Source organism: Formica exsecta, unplaced genomic scaffold (assembly GCF_003651465.1).
Source record: "Formica exsecta isolate Colony F162 unplaced genomic scaffold, ASM365146v1 scaffold864, whole genome shotgun sequence".
In the NCBI taxonomy this organism is placed as follows: Eukaryota; Metazoa; Arthropoda; class Insecta; order Hymenoptera; family Formicidae; genus Formica; species Formica exsecta.
In genome coordinates this window covers 59,273-78,049 of record NW_021853636.1, presented here as the reverse complement: position 1 = coordinate 78,049, position 18,777 = coordinate 59,273, and the positions used below count along the sequence as shown (strand labels likewise).

General features: G+C 34.5%; 1 protein-coding gene and 1 long non-coding RNA gene across 2 annotated transcripts; both read left to right on the top strand.

Annotated features, from left to right (window-relative positions):
* Positions 1 to 215: 215 nt before the first annotated feature.
* LOC115244779 lies at positions 216 to 1,765 on the top strand. The gene is made up of 4 exons (XR_003885433.1): positions 216 to 686; positions 776 to 839; positions 935 to 1,278; positions 1,349 to 1,765. It is a non-coding gene; the product is annotated as an uncharacterized LOC115244779 (long non-coding RNA).
* Positions 1,766 to 5,761: 3,996 nt separating this feature from the next.
* Positions 5,762 to 18,777, top strand: LOC115244774. Its single transcript, XM_029822704.1, has 6 exons — positions 5,762 to 5,984; positions 6,075 to 6,517; positions 6,691 to 7,617; positions 7,713 to 7,878; positions 7,966 to 8,497; positions 18,459 to 18,777. The coding sequence occupies exons 1-6, from the start codon at positions 5,762 to 5,764 to the stop codon at positions 18,775 to 18,777; spliced, it is 2,610 nt and encodes an 869-aa protein (XP_029678564.1).

Below are 18,777 nucleotides of genomic sequence, written 5' to 3'. Positions count from 1 at the left end.
CAAGATATCACAGAATTCGCGGACACGGAATGCACAACGTGATTGTCAGTGCCAGAAGAAGCAATTTTTTTCTCTGACAAAATTGCGTCTGAACACTACTTTTTAAATGAGAGCAACTGTAAGCTAATGAATGAACGCTCCAGGGCTGTGTTCCGATTCCCCAGCCGAGTGCACCCGATATTATAGTATATGTGACATATACTATAATGGGTGCTTTCCATTTAGTGACTCAAGTCGACACAAGTCTAGTGAAATCATCATTTGTGCTTTTCATTTGAATTGTGTCGCTGTGTGTCAACAACTCAAGTCGATTTTTGCTAACTCTGCTTTTGTAGAGAGTTATACTCCGTCCAGCGAGAGAATGACCTCTGGTCGGACAAAAACTCGTCTGTTTCGCGCAGGTCTTCACCCACAGAAGCCGTATCTACGTATACGGTATTGAGTACCTCGCTATGTTCTCCCCACTTTGCCCGCCTATGCGCAGACCGAAGTCATTCTCTCGCTGAACGGAGTATAAGTGTGTGACATTCAGTTCTACCAACGTCGAAAAATAAATTTACCTATTTATTTGATCGTATACGCATAAATTGTATTATATTGGTAGTAATAAATGAGGTTATAATTGGTAGTAATAACAGAAATTACTCACATAAAATAATTTATATATACCATGTAATATACTACACGTAAGTAAAATATTCAATAAAATGTTAAATCTCAATTTATCAATATAAATTATAAATTTGTAATCTAAGGTTTTACTTTTGTTTGTTAGATTTCACAATGAAGAAAACTGGAAAATTACTTTTGGCCAAGAATTTGGTTGACTGCAATTATAGGTTTGTTATTCATAGTTGAACATCTCTTGCACTAGTGTGCATTAATTCACTTTCTTTCCAACATTTAAATATTATTATATCTATTTCATTTTCAGTACAGGAAGTTCAGTTATAAAAAACAAATCTTTTATATAACTATCAGATTTTATAAACATTATTTTACAAGAAAGAGATATAAATCAACAACAAGAAAGATGTACAAATCAACAACAAGAAAGAGGTATGAATCAACAACAAGAAAAAACAAATTTAATTTCTCATCGCGAAGAAGAATTTTTATGGAAGGATAGTAAATTTATATGGAATAAACAAGTTACTTTCGCGCTTTCATCTGTGTACGAAGCTCGTGACATTGAAGCTGATAATACTAAAAAAAACAAAAAGTTTTGGCAATTAATAGCACAAGATTTAAAATGGGCTATGTTTATCTAAAGTTCCAGTAAGATATAAAGCATTTTATTATATTTATTAACCTAATACACTTATATTTTTCTAATTTATTTGTACAGTTAACAGGTGATCAGGTTAGATAGAAATTTAGTGCATTAAAAAAATCGTATAACAAAAAAAAAGATCATATTCGCACAAGTGGAAATGCCCCGAAGATTTTTGATGATTACGAAAAAAAGATTACAAGAAATTTTAGGTAATAAAAGCAATAATAATGAAAGCAATGAAAATGTTTTTAATTCATCAATATCAGTAAATACTTAGAATATAACTAGTATAGAATATGTAAAAGAGAATCAAGTAATATTCAAGAAGATACAGAACTTACTGCAGAAGATACTAGAACAGAAATGAGAATAATACGGCAGAAAAGAGGCCATGGAACAGGATCAAAACCATGTCAAACAAAATTAGAATTAGAGAAGCAGTGGTTGGAACATCATCAATTTATTCAGAAAAAATATGAAGATAGAAGAGATTATGAAGAAAATGAAAATAAGAGAAAAGTAGAAGAACTTGAATTAAAAAAAGAAAAGTTAACTTTTAAAAAGAAAAAGATGTTGTTTGAGGAATTAAAATTAACCAAAAAGACTGAACGACATAGAGAAAAAATATCTATTCAAAGAGAAAAATGTGATTTGCTAAAAAGTTTAATTGATAAACAAAATATTTTTTACTTGAATAGCCAATAAACATGATAATAATTATTTTTTAAGAAAATTAAACTACATTAAATTTTTAAATACTAAGCACTCTAAGTTGTGATATTCTACCATGCAATATAATTATTAATTATTAATTTGTAATTGTGTTAAAAGTTCAAATTATTTTTGTTTAAAAAGTAACACTATGTTTTGGTTTAAAGAAGTTTAAAAAGGATATTTATATTATAATTACTTAATAATATATATGTAATTTTATTTCTATATTTCCTAATTTTGTATTTGCACAAAATACAAAAGATATATGTATTTATGTTATAACTAGATTAAGGATAAATGATAGATAAAGGATATGTTTATGTTATAATTAGATTTGAATAATATTTTGTTTAGTTGACTGAAATTAGGAGATTTTATTTCTATATTTCCTAATTTTGTATTTGCACAAAATACAAAAGATATATGTATTTATGTTATAACTAGATTAAGGATAAATGATAGATAAAGGATATGTTTATGTTATAATTAGATTTGAATAATATTTTGTTTAGTTGACTGAAATTAGGAGATTTTATTTCTATATTTCCTAATTTTGTATTTGCACAAAATACAAAAGATATATGTATTTATGTTATAACTAGATTAAGGATAAATGATAGATAAAGGATATGTTTATGTTATAATTAGATTTGAATAATATTTTGTTTAGTTGACTGAAATTAGGAGATTTTATTTCTATATTTCCTAATTTTGTATTTGCACAAAATACAAAAGATATATGTATTTATGTTATAACTAGATTAAGGATAAATGATAGATAAAGGATATGTTTATGTTATAATTAGATTTGAATAATATTTTGTTTAGTTGACTGAAATTAGGAGATTTCGTTTTTATATTTCCTAATTTTGTATGTGCACAAAATACAAAAGATATATGTATTTATGTTATAACTAGATTAAGGATAAATGATAGATAAAGGATATTTATTTATTTATTTATTTATTTATTTATTTAACATGCCATACGGGAAGACCCATTTACATAAAACATAGACAGAATAAAATCAAAATTAAGACAAATTAAAATGAAAATAAAAAAAAGAAAAATATGAATAAGGATAAACGCATCACCGAGATGCTGGACGGTAAGGATTAATTACACAATGAAAACACAAATTACAATAAAGCTCGCCGGACTGAGCGTTTAAAAGTAAAAACAAAAGTCGAAAATAGGTCGCACGACTTAAGCGACTGACTCGCAAACCAAAAAATTCTCGCAATAACGTCCACATGTGACAAATTAGATCTAAAAATATAAGGCCGAAACAGGGGAAAAGTGCGCAATGGTCTTGGACATGCATTAAAATCTATAAGAGCCAGCAAACAGGAGCAATTAATATTGCTGTTAAGAATATTAAATAAAAAGGCCGAGTCAGCAACAAGCCGACGCACCTCTAAGGAGAGCAGGCCGAGACGCCGCATGAGGTGAGAGTACTCATGGTCAAATCTGCTCATGGGAGAGCCAAGTTTAAAGGATGCAAATCGAAGAAACCTACGTTGAACGCTCTCCAATGAGTTAACATGTTCACGGTGGTAGGGAGACCATATAACGGTCGCATATTTTAGATGAGCACGCACCAGAGAAGTATACAAAACGCGAAGAGTGACCGGATTTCGGAAATCTCTAGAGAAACGCTTTATAAATCCAAGAATCTTAAGAGCCGTATTTATTATATTATTAATATGTGAGCTGTAAGAGAAAGAGGAGTCCATAAGCACGCCCAAATCGCGAACAGAGTTTATGCTATTTGGTAAATGATTATTAATGAAGTATTGATAGTCAATACGATTATGAGTATGACAAGAGTCATACAATAGCATTTGGATAAATTCAGATGAAGATTATTATCCAAACACCACTCCGCAAGTGTATTGAGATCGGACTGCACTAGTTCACACTGAGACAAGGACCGAACAGACAAAAAAATCTTCAAGTCATCCGCATATAGCAACGCATTAACATATTTAAATTTGCGCACAAGGTCATTAATAAAAAAAATAAATAAAAGAGGACCCAAGTGCGAACCCTGAGGAACGCCGGAAGACGCACGAAACGCATTAGACAGGGCATTTTGAAAGCGCACCCTCTGAGTCCTGTCGCACAGATAAGAACGTAGCCAGGATAGCATGCTACCGCGAAAGCCGATGGCCTCTAATTTATAAGACAAAATGTTGTGGTCAACAGAGTCAAATGCCTTGGAGAAATCAGTGTATATAACGTCCATCTGAGAGCCAGAGTCAAGAGCAGCGGACGCATAATTATTGAAAACTGCAAGATTGGTTACGGTAGATCGACCGTTTACGAAGTCATGCTGCTCATTGCAAATGACATGTTTAATTAAGTAGGACAATTTAACAGTAATGATTTTCTAGAAGATTTTAGGCATGACATTCAAAATAGAGATAGGCCTGTAATTTTTAACATCCTCTCTAGACCCTGATTTAAAGATCGGTACAATAAGACTGTTTATAAGGATATGTTAGGTAATTAGATTTGAATAATATTCTGTTTAGTTGACTGAAATTAGGAGATTTTATTTCTATATTTCCTAATTTTGTATTTGCACAAAATACAAAAGATATATGTATTTATGTTATAACTAGATTAAGGATAAATGATAGATAAAGGATATGTTTATGTTATAATTAGATTTGAATAATATTTTGTTTAGTTGACTGAAATTTGGAGCTTTTATTTCTATATTTCCTAATTTTGTATTTGCACAAAATACAAAAGATATATGTATTTATGTTATAACTAGATTAAGGATAAATGATAGATAAAGGATATGTTTATGTTATAATTAGATTTGAATAATATTTTGTTTAGTTGACTGAAATTAGGAGATTTCGTTTTTATATTTCCTAATTTTGTATGTGCACAAAATACGCATATATATTTATGTTATAACTAATAAAAACTATCAATACTGCCGTCTGATTAAAGAAGCTATGTGATATGAAATACTCAATTGCTGTTATATCTTAAAAATATGTATAATACAAAAGATTACAATATAAAACACAAAATATTTTACTTCTTAATTTTATATTTTATTTTTTACCTTCCAAAAATATTTAATATTTCTGTATAAAAATATTAAAATTAATAATTATATTGTATTGGGTAAGAGAACATTATAGTCTAGAATCTTTGATAATTCATTTAAAAACTTAATGTGTAGTTTAGTTTCCTTGATAAAAATCATTATTATTACGTTTATTGGTTATTTAAATAAAAAATATTTTGTTTTTTAATCAAACTTTTTAACACAAAAATAAATCTATAAATCTACAAATTTAAATCTACAAATTACATTTAAAAAAATATATTCTATATAGAATATAGAATACATTTTAGAATATAGAAACTTTTTCTCTATGTCGTTCAGTCTTTTTGATTAACTTTAGTTTTTTAAATATCTTTTCTTTATATATGTATATATATACTTATTATTACTTAGATAGGATATATACTTACACATATGTATTATGCGGGTAGCGGGTAGGAACTCCCTAGGGATAGTCCTATCAGGGCAGATGAGTCGATCCCTGCCCACCGCAGACTTCAGAGACTTTCTGACCCAGAAAGCTAGCACCTGTGTGAGAGTCCCTTGCCCAGGATTACGGGTGAAGTCCACAATGACGGAAGAGAGGAATCGACTCGGCGTAGCTGGCGGAAGTGGCAACCCCGCTTTTAGGGATAATATAAAAGCAAAATAGTGACGGGCAGCAGCATTACTATCAGATGGTGGTGGCGATCGTAGCGATGAACTTGGTGAACTTGGTACTACACATCATATTTATAAGCGCGGCTGAATCAGCTAAACACGGTTATGAAACTGCGACGCAGCAAGAAGAGGGATCCTATTGCGTGATTCTGAGTCCCAAGAAAACTGACCCGATTAGCAACCGGCGCTCGAATACCACGACTGTGAGTGTGAAATTGGCTACTGGCTGTGGAGTAGTGGGTGACCAGACTCTCCATAGAAAATATGCGACTGGAAAGCTACAGAAAACAAAACAGACAATGCACAAAATTTGTACATGGAATGTCTAAGGCCGTAACAGAGTTGGCAAGTTTGCGGTGGTGGAGAGGGCTGTAGAGGGAATATCGGTGACAGGATTATCAGAAACACATTGGAAGTACGGTGGACAGTTTACATCTCAAAACGGAAATCTTATACTGTGCTCAGGCAACGAAATGAACTCGGCAAATGGGGTCGGTTTTATAATAGATAAAACAATCAAAGGAGCGGTCCTAGGATACGAGACAGTAAATGATCGTATTATCACTATCAAATTACAAGCACAACCAGTCAACTTAAATATCATTCAAGTGTATGCCCCAACATCGGTATCTTTCCAAGATGAGATAGAGAGCTTTTATGGAACGCTCTCTGATACCATATCTAGAACACCAAATAGAGAACTGCTGATTGTTACAGGCGACTTTAACGCTAAAATCGGTTCAACGAAATTTGATGCACACCTGAGATCAGTGGTAGGAAATTATGGTATCGGAAGGAGAAACGAACATGGAGAGATGCTTATTGATTTTTGTGCAGAAAATGGGCTATACATATCCAACTCACATTTTCAACATCATAGCAGAAGAATGTACACTTGGAAATCCCCAGATGGACACACTCGAAATCAAATAAATTATCTTGAAAGAGATGGAAGACATCCATAAGAGATATTAAAACCTATCCAGGTCTAGATTGTGGAAGCGACCACGCCTTGCTCGCGGAGCTGTGTTTGAAACTCTGTAAACCAATACGGATGCCCCGACAAATGAACCGTTGGCATCTTGGTTGCAACTCAGACTTTAAAAAGATGTCGGATACTCTAGACAAAATAACACAGGAAGAAATGGACCGTATGAACGCCAATGAATTATGGATGGAAATGAAGAATGTGATGGATGCTGCTGCTTCCTCTGTTAACTCGCGAAAAAACGATCAACCAAGGAAATCGTGGATATCACAACAAACATGGAATCTAATTAAAGAACGTCGCGAAGTCAAAGCAAAAGGAACCAATGACAACCAGAACACGTTGAAATATAATAACCTTACAAGGAAAATAAATAAGGCTATGAGGATGGACAAGGATGCATATGTTGGATCGATATGTCAGGAAATTAAAAAACATTCGAAGTCAAACCAACCAGGGGATCTCTTCCGACAGATTCGTACACTTTCGAAAGACTTCCGGCCCTGTTATCTGCTCATAAAGGACGACAATGGAGGCAAGCTTACAACAAAACCAGAAATTGTTGAAAGATGGCGACGATATTGTCAGACCCTTATGGCCTCTGACGATTTCTCCGACGGAAATGGCAGGATAACATTCAAAAACCCTGAAGACCATGAACCTCTAATATTGAAAAGCGAGGTAGAAGCGGCTCTCAAAAAACTTAACAATGAAAAAGCCGCTGGCTCAGACAATATTGTTGCTGAGATGTTGAAAAACACTGGAGAGAAGGGGATTCACATACTTCATCAAATTTGCAACAAAGTATGGAAAAATGGCAAGTGGCCGGAAGATAGGTGGAATCCATATACATACCACTACACAAGGAGGGACCCAAAGACGAATGTAGCAACTATAGAACAATCGCCCTCATAAATCACTTCAGCAAAGTTCTTCTGTATATCATACAAGAAAGACTAAAACCTTACCTTCTTCCACAGATCTCTCTGGAACAGTCGGGTTTTGCTCCAGGACGCGGCACTCGAGATCAACTGATGAATGTGAGACAGATGATCGAAAACCTCTATGAGTATGATGTGCCAGCAATATTCTGCTTCCTTGATTACTCCAAGGCATTCGACACCGTCCAGTGGGGTCGACTCTGGAGTATACTCGGAGAGATGGCCGTGCCGGAGCATCTAATATATCTCATAAGCTCTCTCTATAATCGTAATACGGCACGGGTATGAGTAGAGAAGAAATGCTCTGGTGTATTCAGCGTGGGAAAGGGTGTGAGACAGGGCTGTGTCCTCTCACCACTCCTTTTCAATATCTATGGAGAATGGATAATCAGGAGAGCTACGAAAGACTGGAATGGAAGAGTATTCATTGAAGGGAGAAAAATCTTGAACCTGCGTTATGCCGACGATACAACCTTGCTAGCCAGCAGTGAACAAGAGATGTTGGAGTTATTACGACGCATTGAAAATGTGAGCTTGGAAGCCGGACTAAGGCTTAATAGATCTAAATGTTGCTTAATGGTGGTGGCTAAAGCCACAGTGTTTCCTCAACATCTACATTTGATCCAAAGGATCGGAAAAAAGGATGACATCATCTACCTTAGGGCACGAATAACAAACAAAAGAAGATCCAAACCAGAAGTCAAACGTAGAATCGGTATGGCAAGGGATACCATAGCAAAACTAGTAAAGATATGGAAAAATCACAGCATTCGGAAGAAGACGAAGAAAAGACTGGTACAGGCCCTGAACTTCCCCATCGCAACGTATAGATCAGAGTCTTAGACAGTAAATGCTTCCTGTCGCCGAAGAATAGAGGCATTCGAGATGCAATGCTATCGGAAAAATGCTGAGAATCCCCTGGACTGCACATAGGACAAATGTCTCAATTCTCAGGGAATTAAAAATACAATTAAATGAACGCCTCTTGTCATCGATTCAGAGACGTATGCTGAAATTTTTTGGACACGTCTTGAGGAGAGATGGTATGGAGAAATTAACCATACAAGGGAAAGTTGAAGGCAAAAGATCCAGAGGTAGATCCCCAGTAAGATACATTGATCACATTAAAAACCTTACTCACATGTCAGTTGCTGAAATTATGACAACAGCAGAAGACAGAGAGGCATGGTGGAGACTGACGATCTCGACATCATGGGCGAGTCGATGTTCGGCATCGAACAACAACTTGAGAGAGATATATGTATTATATAGGATACATTTCTCTAAACAATAATATTCGACGATCTTCTAAATCTTCATCTACAATTACATCTCCTTCATTATAATTTTGTATAAGATTATTTTCCTCTGCTGCGGGATTTTCGTTATAAAAATCTTCACCGTTATCTTCATTATCTAAACATAAATTATGAAGTACGCAACAACCTACTATGATTTGAGTCATGAAATGAATATCGCGTAAAGGTAATTTATGTAACTGGCGAAATCGGGCTTTCAAAATACTAAAAGCTTTTTCGACTGCAATTCTAGTTATTGAAACTTTTGTATTAAATTCTTCTTGTTGAATTGTTAAATGACCGTTATCCTTGAAAGAACAAACAATCCATTTTTTTGCTACTCCATTATAATATTTATCTCCTAATAGAAAAGTTTTGTTTAGAAAAATATTTTCTCTTTCTTGATCAGCAATATGAAAAAGCTGTGATCTTCTTAACATACGAACATCGTGAAAAGAGCCTGGATCACCACAATATACAATTACAATCACTAACAGCTTGCAAAAGGATTGAATAACATTGTTTCCTATTAAAATATTCTCTGCTATTTTCTTCAGGTTTATTTATATAAATATACGAACCATCTATTGCTCCAATGCAGTTTGATATGCCTGCTTTTTCTTGAAAGTCACGAGAAATTTTAATTAAATCATTTCCTTGAGGCCATGTAATAACTTCTGGTACCAGAGTTATTAACCAGTTGATAACTCGACGTATAATACGGAATTCTGATGATAATGATATATCAAAAAGATTAGACAATGTTCTCTTATTAAAATAATAAATTGCATTCAAAATAGCGATATTTAGATATTATGCATAATTTTTATAAAATCTTTAACAAAATAGTAAAATAGCGTACACGCTCGCGTGCCATGCATGCCATGTGCACGCCGCCCCTGATTCATGCGTAACCTGGAGCGTTCATTCGTTAACTTAAAGTTGCTTTCATTTAAAAAGTAGTGTTCAGATGCAATTCTGCCACAGAAAAAAGTTGCTTCTTCTAGCACAATCACGCTGTGCATTTTGTGTCCGCAAATTCTAGGACGCCCGCGCCCTATATATACATATATATGTGTATATATACACAATGCATTCAAGAAGTTCGGGGACTAATCTTTTTCTGACTGCGCTATCTCTTAGCTTTACTACCTGCTAGACAATCTTTTTCAAATGCATCTTGCATTATTTAATATGTTTCTGTTACAGTTTTTCCACATTTAAAACAAACTTAATCAAGGTTTCATTTTGAAAATCGTGACAATGTTAAAAATTTTAAAAAATTTTAAATGCACTCAAATTTTAAACTATTGACTCAATGGCAGCAAAAAATATGGCGAATTCAAGAGGTATCATAGTAATTAGACCTAGTGTAGGCCAAGAGATAACGCAGTTAGTACGTACAGAAAAAAATCAGTCCCTGAACTTTTTGAATACACTGTGTATATATATATACAGTGGCGTGCAAAAATTTCCGGCCAGTGACATTTTGTAAATATAACAATTATACAGGGTTGGGAAGTAACGCGTTACTTGTAACGCCGTTACCGTTACAGTTACTTTTTTTCGGTAACTGTAACGGTAATGGCGTTACAAATTTTGTTTGTAACGGAAAAAGTAACTTCGTTACGATTTTCGGTAACGAGTAACGAATTTACCAATTACTTTTATCGTTACTTTTTTTGAATTTACTCGGTATAATTTTCATACAAAGGAAAATATTGATAAGAGTGTTGGAATGCAGCATTACATGAAAACTACTGAAAATTCATTTTGGTATCTTGTTTCTTTGTAAGACAATGTTTAAAAATTTTTAGTGTTTAATTTGATTTTGTATTAAAAAAAATTGTATGTAAAGTTATTGTTATATATAAAAAAACTAACAGAAATTGTAACGACTCGTTATTTTTTGAGTAACGGTAACGGTAACGAGTTACTTTTTAAAATTGGTAACGAGTAACGATAACGAGTTACTTTTATAAAGTAACTTTCCCAACCCTGTAATTATAACTATAAATACTTTCACAAACATAAACAATATTCTTTCACTATATTATTTTGTTTTCTATATATTATACTCGCACCAGATGATAGTTAAAAAGTCATTAGGCTTTTTTTTTTTTATAAATTAAAGTCCGAAATGTCACTGACCGGAAACTTTTGCACGCCATTATGTCCAAATAAAGCGAATAGGAAAATTCTCTATCGTTTTGCGATCTTTGCAATAATTAATGAGAAATTAATTAAAAAATGTCAGCCAATCCGTGCGAGTATAAGTACGTGGCGAGAAAAGTTATCGTTTCCGCATTTCCACCTTGTTATCAACTTGTGGTTCCTTTTTTCTCTTGTCATCCTTAGGTACCTCGGTATTCTAACTGTCATCCTGTCCTTATATCTAATATTATATTTCGATTTTCTTATTCTCCCCTCTACCCACCCTTCCAACCTTTCCCTTTCGTTTTTTTCACTACTGCCTCTAGCTCCATCTATGTCCCTTTTTGTCTAAGCCTTTTAATTCCTTCCGAGTTGAACCCATTCTGCTTATAAAACCTCTATCTCCTCTTTTGCTCCTCTTATATTTCTTTTCTTTTCTTTTTTTATACATCCTACTAATAGCTTTATATTTTCCTCTCTTTCAGTGCTTTCTTTTCAAACTTTACTATTCTACACTCTGCAATTATCCTTATCTTATCAATATCTGTTCCTTGTATACAGGGTGTCCGGAAAATCGCCCGCAATACTTCGGGAAGTGATTCGGGACCCAAAAAGAAGGAAAAAAGTTATATAAACATAGGTCCGGAAATAAGTCGTTTCCGAGTTATAGCCACTTTTATGTTAAAAAAATCGTAATTTATAATCCGCTTGGCATCCCTCTTTTCTAAATTTTTTTAAAATTTAAAATTTTTATTTTTTTAATTTTATTTTTTTTTAATTTACAATTTTTATTTTTTAATTTTTTTTTTCAATTTTTCGATATTTGTAAATACGATTACATTATTTTTAAGATCAAAAATAAACATGAACAGGTATTTAAATCGAATTAAATAAGATGTTCAAAATGACCACCTTCAACACGAATACAGGCCCTTATTCTTCTATCAAAGGAATTTCGAACTCTTTGAAAAACATTTGGATCCATCCTTATTTCTTCGAATCTATGAATTATTCTTTGTCTTAAGTCAGCAATATTATTGGGCGCATTTCTGTAAACAATTGACTTTACGTGACCCCATAGATAAAAATCAAGTGGATTCATGTCTGGCGATTTTGGGGGCCAGGCAACCGGACCTCCACGCCCTATCCATCTCTGACCATAATTTCGATTCAAATGATCTTTGGCTACACGGCTAAAATGCGCAGGTGCACCGTCATGCATGAATCACATGTTTTTGTCGTATTATTAAAGGGACGTTTTCAAGAAAGTGGCCTAACTCTTCTCTAAGAAATCGCACATAATTCTGACCATTTAATCTCTTCTCAAAGAAATATGGCCCTATAAGTTTATCACCAATAATATCCGCCCATACCGTGCAACTAAACTGTTGTTAATGCCTCCTTTGATCAATTGCTTTAGAATTTTCTAAAGCCTATTCATGAAGGTTGTGATAGTTGAAAATTCCATTTCTGTCAAAGCCTGCTTCATCAGTAAATAGAACATTTTCACAAAAATTCGTATTTTTATTTATTCTGTTTATAACCCATTGGCAAAATTGCAAACGGGGACCATAATTTGCAACAGAAAGGCCTTGAACTCGTTGCACGTGATATGGATACATTGAATTTCTTGATAAAATGTCCCATATCATTGATTTTGGTACTCCGATTTTACCCGAAACTTTTCTAACACTAGTAGCAGAGTTACGCTCAAATTGTTCAAATACTTCTTCTTTCGTTACAACATTTACTCTAGGTCTGCCCTCACTTGTTCTCTTTTTTAATATACCAAATTCTCTCAAGGTTTTGTCTACATTTTGGAAAGACTCTCTTCCCGGTACATATCGATTTGGAAAAGACTGGGCATATAATTTTCTTGACTCGGTAGCATTACCTTGAGCAAGACCATACATAAGATGTATATCAGCTAATTCATTAAAACTCAAACGATCCATTGATGAATACAGAAAGATTGGGTACAATCTCAAAGTACTTAAGGTAAGTAAGGTGTTGCTAAATAATAATTTGAAACTTATTCAAAACTGTCTGGGATGAGTGAATGAAAAATGAAAAATGGAAAAGATGAACTCAGACTATAGACTCAAAGTAAAGCTGAAAATAAACTTGCCTTGAGAGAATTTGATACATTAAAAAAGAGAATAGATGAGGGCAGACTTGTAGAGTAAATGTTGTAACGGAAGAAGAAGTACTTGAACAATTTGAGCGTAACTCTGCTACTAGTGTTAAAAAAGGATGAAGTCGGAGTATCAAAATCTCAAAACTCGTATTTACAAATATTGAAAAATTGAAAAAAAAATTAAAAAATAAAAATTGTAAATTTAAAAAAAATAAAAATTAAAAACTAAAAAAAATTAAAAATTAAAATTAAAAAAATAAAAATTTTAGATTTTAAAAAAATTTAGAAAAGAGGGATGCCAAACGGATTATAAATTACGATTTTTTTAACATAAAAGTGACTATAACTCGGAAACGACTTATTTCCGGACCTATGTTTATATAGCTTTTTTTCATTCTTTTTGGGTCCCGAATCACTTCCCGAAGTACTGCGGGCAATTTTCCGGACACCTTGTATAATATAATTTGGCGTGCAGGAATCGAGACTGAGAGTCCATTCTATATACCTCTTCTCGAATTCTTTCCAATCCTTCCATTTCTCTCCACCCCCAAATCTCTATTCCATACATTATTACCCCTAACACTAAATATTTAGCAAGTATCATTCTTTTCTTAAAATCGTCTCTAAATTTACGCTCTCCCATTCCTCATACTTGCCTCATCACTGTATTGCCCTTCTTTTTTAGATCTTTAATTTCTTCTCTTCATCTTTGCCATTCTTTTTTAACATGTAGCCAGGTATTTAAATTCTAAGGGCTTTTCTCTCTTCTCCATTTCCATTTTCCTTATTCCTTTACACCTTGCTTCTTAAAGCACATCACTTTAGATTTCGCCGTATTTACATAGCTGCAATTTTTTCTTCTTTAGGTACTTCTCTATTTTCTTTATCATTTCCTTCATCTCTTTTTCACTTTTTACCAGTAGAATTAGATCATCGGCATATGCTAATGACTAGAATCTTTCCTTTCCCATTTGAACATCATCTACCTGCCCTTTCCTCATTTTTTCCTCTGCATCCGCAATTAGTATTGAAAACAGAAGCGGGTTAAGTGGACAGCCCTGCACACGCTTTTCTGTCTAAAACTATTCCGTCACCCATCCATGCACCCTTACTGCATTCCTCATACTCTTATATATCTCTTTCATTCTTTCTATTAAGCCTTTCTTATACCCTCTTTCTTCCATAGCTTCCCACAACAACTTTCTATCCATTTTATCGAACGCTGCCTTCAAGTTTATGAAAAATCCTTCCTCTTTCTTTCCTTAGCTCTTTCTTTTTATAACATATTGTAATATCGGCACATTATCCATCCTTCCTCTTTCTTTTCTAAACCCCACTGGTGATTCTCACTCCCGCAATACTCTCTTTTTTCTTCCATCTCCTTTCTCAATCTTTCTGTCAGCAGCGCCGCATATATTTTACGCCCTCTGATTAACTATAATATAGTCATAGACGTATAATATATAGACCGCGCGTCTCTATATTTCCCGTAGTCAGAACGCGTCAAAAAATAGAAAGAAATAGTTGCTGTACGATCACCAATCTGTCTTTGTCTAACGACGCGTGGTAGGGTAAAGAAGCCTTCGTCGACTGGGAAACGAAGAAGTAGAGGGGATGAAGAGAAGTGAAGGGGAATTGAAAGGCGTGGAGGAGAATACATATAGCGCATTCGATGTAACTGCTTTATTATTTTTGAGAAGGGAAGAAGACCTGCTTGTAGAATAGTATAAGTACTATAATAAAGTGTTATAATTAATAATTAAAATCCGATTTTCTTGAAATTGGTATCAAAATTTTGCTAATTTTTCGGGGATGGCTACTATGTGTTTTTTTTTAGTTTTACACCCCCACCCATCCACCCACGCACCTACACACTATGTGTGGTCTAAAAAAACTGAAAAACTAAAAAAACTAAACAGGACCAAAATTTTGCTATTTTTTCGGGGATGGCTACTATGTGTTTTTTTTTTAGTTTTACGCTCCCACTCATCCACCCACGCACCCACACACTATGTGTGGTCTAAAAAAAAACTGAAAAGTGAAATAAAAATGTTACTATTAATGAAATAACTGGACAGAGATTGCGTTTTAAACCAGCGCAAAAAAAGAAAAAAAAATTATAAAAGGTTAGATAGGCTTTTCAGCCCGCGCTTTGCGCGGACGAAAAAGCTAGTATTATATATTTGTTGAACCCAAAATAATCCTATTGACTAACATTCATGATTTCTGTAACAGAATCTGTTATTAGGTTCTTATTCTTCAACTCTTCAATAATATCGTGAAATAACAATAATAATAATAATAATGATAATAATAATAATAATAATAATAATTATACTGTGTTAGCATAACAGCCGCTCGGGAATGGTCCCCGGGGTGGGTGGGTCCCAATCATCACGACACAGCACGTCTTCAGGTTGCGGATAGAGGAACGGCCTCTTTGTCTCGGTGAGAAGTAGAGGTTAGCTGCGAATAAATCGAATAAGCAGTCGCGGACAGCCCATTGGAAATAGCCCTCCTGTTCGGGGATTGGGCGTAGGTTTGATAAGCTCACACCGTAAAACGACTTTATCAAGAAACAATCAAAACTCGTCGTGGATTCTTTTGGGGTAAAATTTCAATCCGGAGGTAAACTAGTCCCCCGTTCGGATCTCCGGGTGGGGACTGCCTCGGGGAACTCATGCCGCATGAAGTCAAAAAGCGGGAGGGATATCAAAGTGGGGACGTGGAACGTTAGAAATCTGTACAGACCTGGGGCGTTTCAATCGATGATCGGGGAGATCGAGAAGTATGGGGTGGAGGTCGTCGCGTTGCAAGAAACAAGACGGGCCGGGGAGGGTTCGCTTAGCGCAGGTTCGTATACGCTCCATTATAGGGGGTCGGAGATCCATAGTTTTGGCGTCGGTTTCATGATTAATAAGAAAATCTTGTCCGCGGTAAAAAACATTAAATTTATAAACGATGGGGATTGCTCGTTGTGCAGGGTAGATAGTACAAGATCGCGATAATCAATGTTCACGCGCCGATGGAGGATAAAGATGACGAAATTAAAGAGGGTTCTACGAGGAATTCGAACACCTCATGGACCAATTGCCGAACGATCGGGCTCGAAAGTTTGCACGAGGAAAGTAACGATAACGGAGTAAGGGTAATTAACTTTGCGAACGGCAAAAATCTCATCTCAAAAGCACGTCTTTTAAACACAAAAATATCCATAAACAAACTTGAATTTCCCCGGATGGCAACACGCATAACCAAATTGATCACATTCTTGCGGATAAACGACGCCATACGAATGTAATCGATGTTAGGTCTTATAGGGGGGCGGATTGCGACTCGGATCATTTTTTTGTAATTGCTAAAATTAGAGAACGTCTTTCAATAAACAAAACTAACGGGCAGCGGATGGGAACTAAACATCTAAACGTACAAAGTTTTACCGAGGGAGAAAACGGGATAAAATACGCGGTCGAAGTAACGAATAAATTCGCGGTCTTAGAGGAAATAAATAAATCGGATGATAACGCGGTTAACAAACAATGGGAAAACATACGCGATACGATAGCAAAATCGACGAAAGCCACTGCAGGTTCTTGTAAAAGGAACAGAAACAAGTCATGGTTTGACGAAGAATGCGTAAAAATTGCTAAAGTACGAAACGAAGCGCACATCACATGGCTAACTCATAATACGGAGGAAACTCGATATCAGTTTCTTAATAACAGGCAAGCGGCTCATGTTATGTTTAAAAATAAGAAGCGTCAATACCTAAAACGTAAAATTGAAGAAATAGATAAAAATTGTCAAAGTAGTAACGTCCGCGATATGTACATGGGGATAAATAAGTTTAGAAAGGGATTCCAAGCTAGGACGGAAATGATGAGGGATGAGAACGATAATTTAATTACAGATGCAACCGGAGTATTAAACACTTGGAAAAATTATTTTGATCGGTTATTAAATGTTGAATTTCAAAACAACCTGGAAATAGAGAGTCTTGAGATTCACACGGCTGAGCTCATGATTAACGAACTAACGATTGTAGAAGTAAAAAGAGCGATTAAAAGACTAAAGAATCACAAAGCACCGGGTATTGATTTGATTCCGGCAGAACTAATTAAATGGGGGGGAAATAGATTATTAAAAGAAATTCATTAATTAATTAATGCAATTTGGAATAAAGAAGTATTGCCGGAACAATGGAAAGATACAATTGTTATTCCGATTTTCAAAAAGGGGGACAAAATGAATTGTAATAACTATCGGGGCATCTCACTTTTACCAACCTGCTATAAAGTTTTGTCGAATATTTTATTGATGAAGCTGGCATCATATGCAGATGAAATAATTGGGGATCATCAATGTAGTTTTAGAGGAAATAGATCGACTGCGGGTCAAATCTTTACTATTCGGCAAATTTTGGAGAAAAAATGGGAATTTGATCAACCGGTACATCAACTCTACATTGATTTTAAAAAAGCATGATTCGATAAAACGGGAGAGAATATTTGAAATTTTGATTCGTTTGGGGATACCTAAAAAATTGGTTAACTTAGTTCAAGTTTGTTTAAAAGATACAAAAGGTAGAGTAAAGATTGGTAATCAAACGTCGGAAATTTTTAATATTCATAGCGGTTTGAAGCAGGGGGATGCATTGTTACCTCTTTTGTTTAATCTAGTATTGGAATATGCCATTAGAGAAATGCAGAAAAGTGAAGGTGGTTTGCAGTTGAACGATATAACTCAATTATTAACATACGCGGACGATATTGTTTTACTGGGGGATAATAGTGAAACAATAATTAATAATTCAAAAACTTATTAGATTAAATATTAGATTAAAACGAAAGAACTCGGGTTGCAAATAAGCGTCGAAAAAACTAAATATATGGTCACTAATAGAATTCAGAATATTCAAAATGGCGGGGACTTGGCCGTTCGTGATAAAGTATTTGAGCGGGTCAGTAATTTTGTGTGTTTATAATCGATTTTAAACCAAACTAATAAAATAAGAGAAGAGCTTAAGAAAAGAATTAATTTGGGGAATGCGTGCTTTTATTTGGTTAATAAACTACTTGGTTCGCGGTTGTTGTCTAGGCGTCTGAAAATTAGGATTTACAGAAAGATTATTTTACCGGTAGTCCTTTATTGCTGCGAAGCGTGTTCTCTTACGTTACAAGACGAAAAAAAATTTAGGGTATTCGAAAATAAAGTACTTCGAAAAATCTTCGGCACAAAACGCGATGAGGAAACGGGCGAATGGAGAAAATTACACAACGCGGAATTGTATCAATTATACAGTCCGGATATTATTAACGAGGGTGATCAAACCGCATATAGAATACTAATTGGTAAACCCAATGGTAAAAGACCTTTGGGTAGACTAAGACGTAGGTGGGAAGATAATGTTAAAATGGATCTGAACGAGATGGGGTACGAGGGTCGCGAATGGAAGGATCTTGCTCGGGATCAGGAGTATTGGCGGGATTTGGTATTTGCGGCAATGAACTTTTGA

Bases quoted from the DNA above. Each gene is read 5' to 3' on its own strand.
- LOC115244774 (XM_029822704.1), top strand. From the start codon at position 5,762: ATGGTGGTGGCGATCGTAGCGATGAACTTGGTGAACTTGGTACTACAC. The intron at 7,618-7,712 runs GTAGCAACTATA...CTTCTTCCACAG, and splicing joins GGAGGGACCCAAAGACGAAT to ATCTCTCTGGAACAGTCGGG. The intron at 8,498-18,458 runs GTATAGATCAGA...AAAAAAATTTAG, and splicing joins CTGAACTTCCCCATCGCAAC to GGTATTCGAAAATAAAGTAC.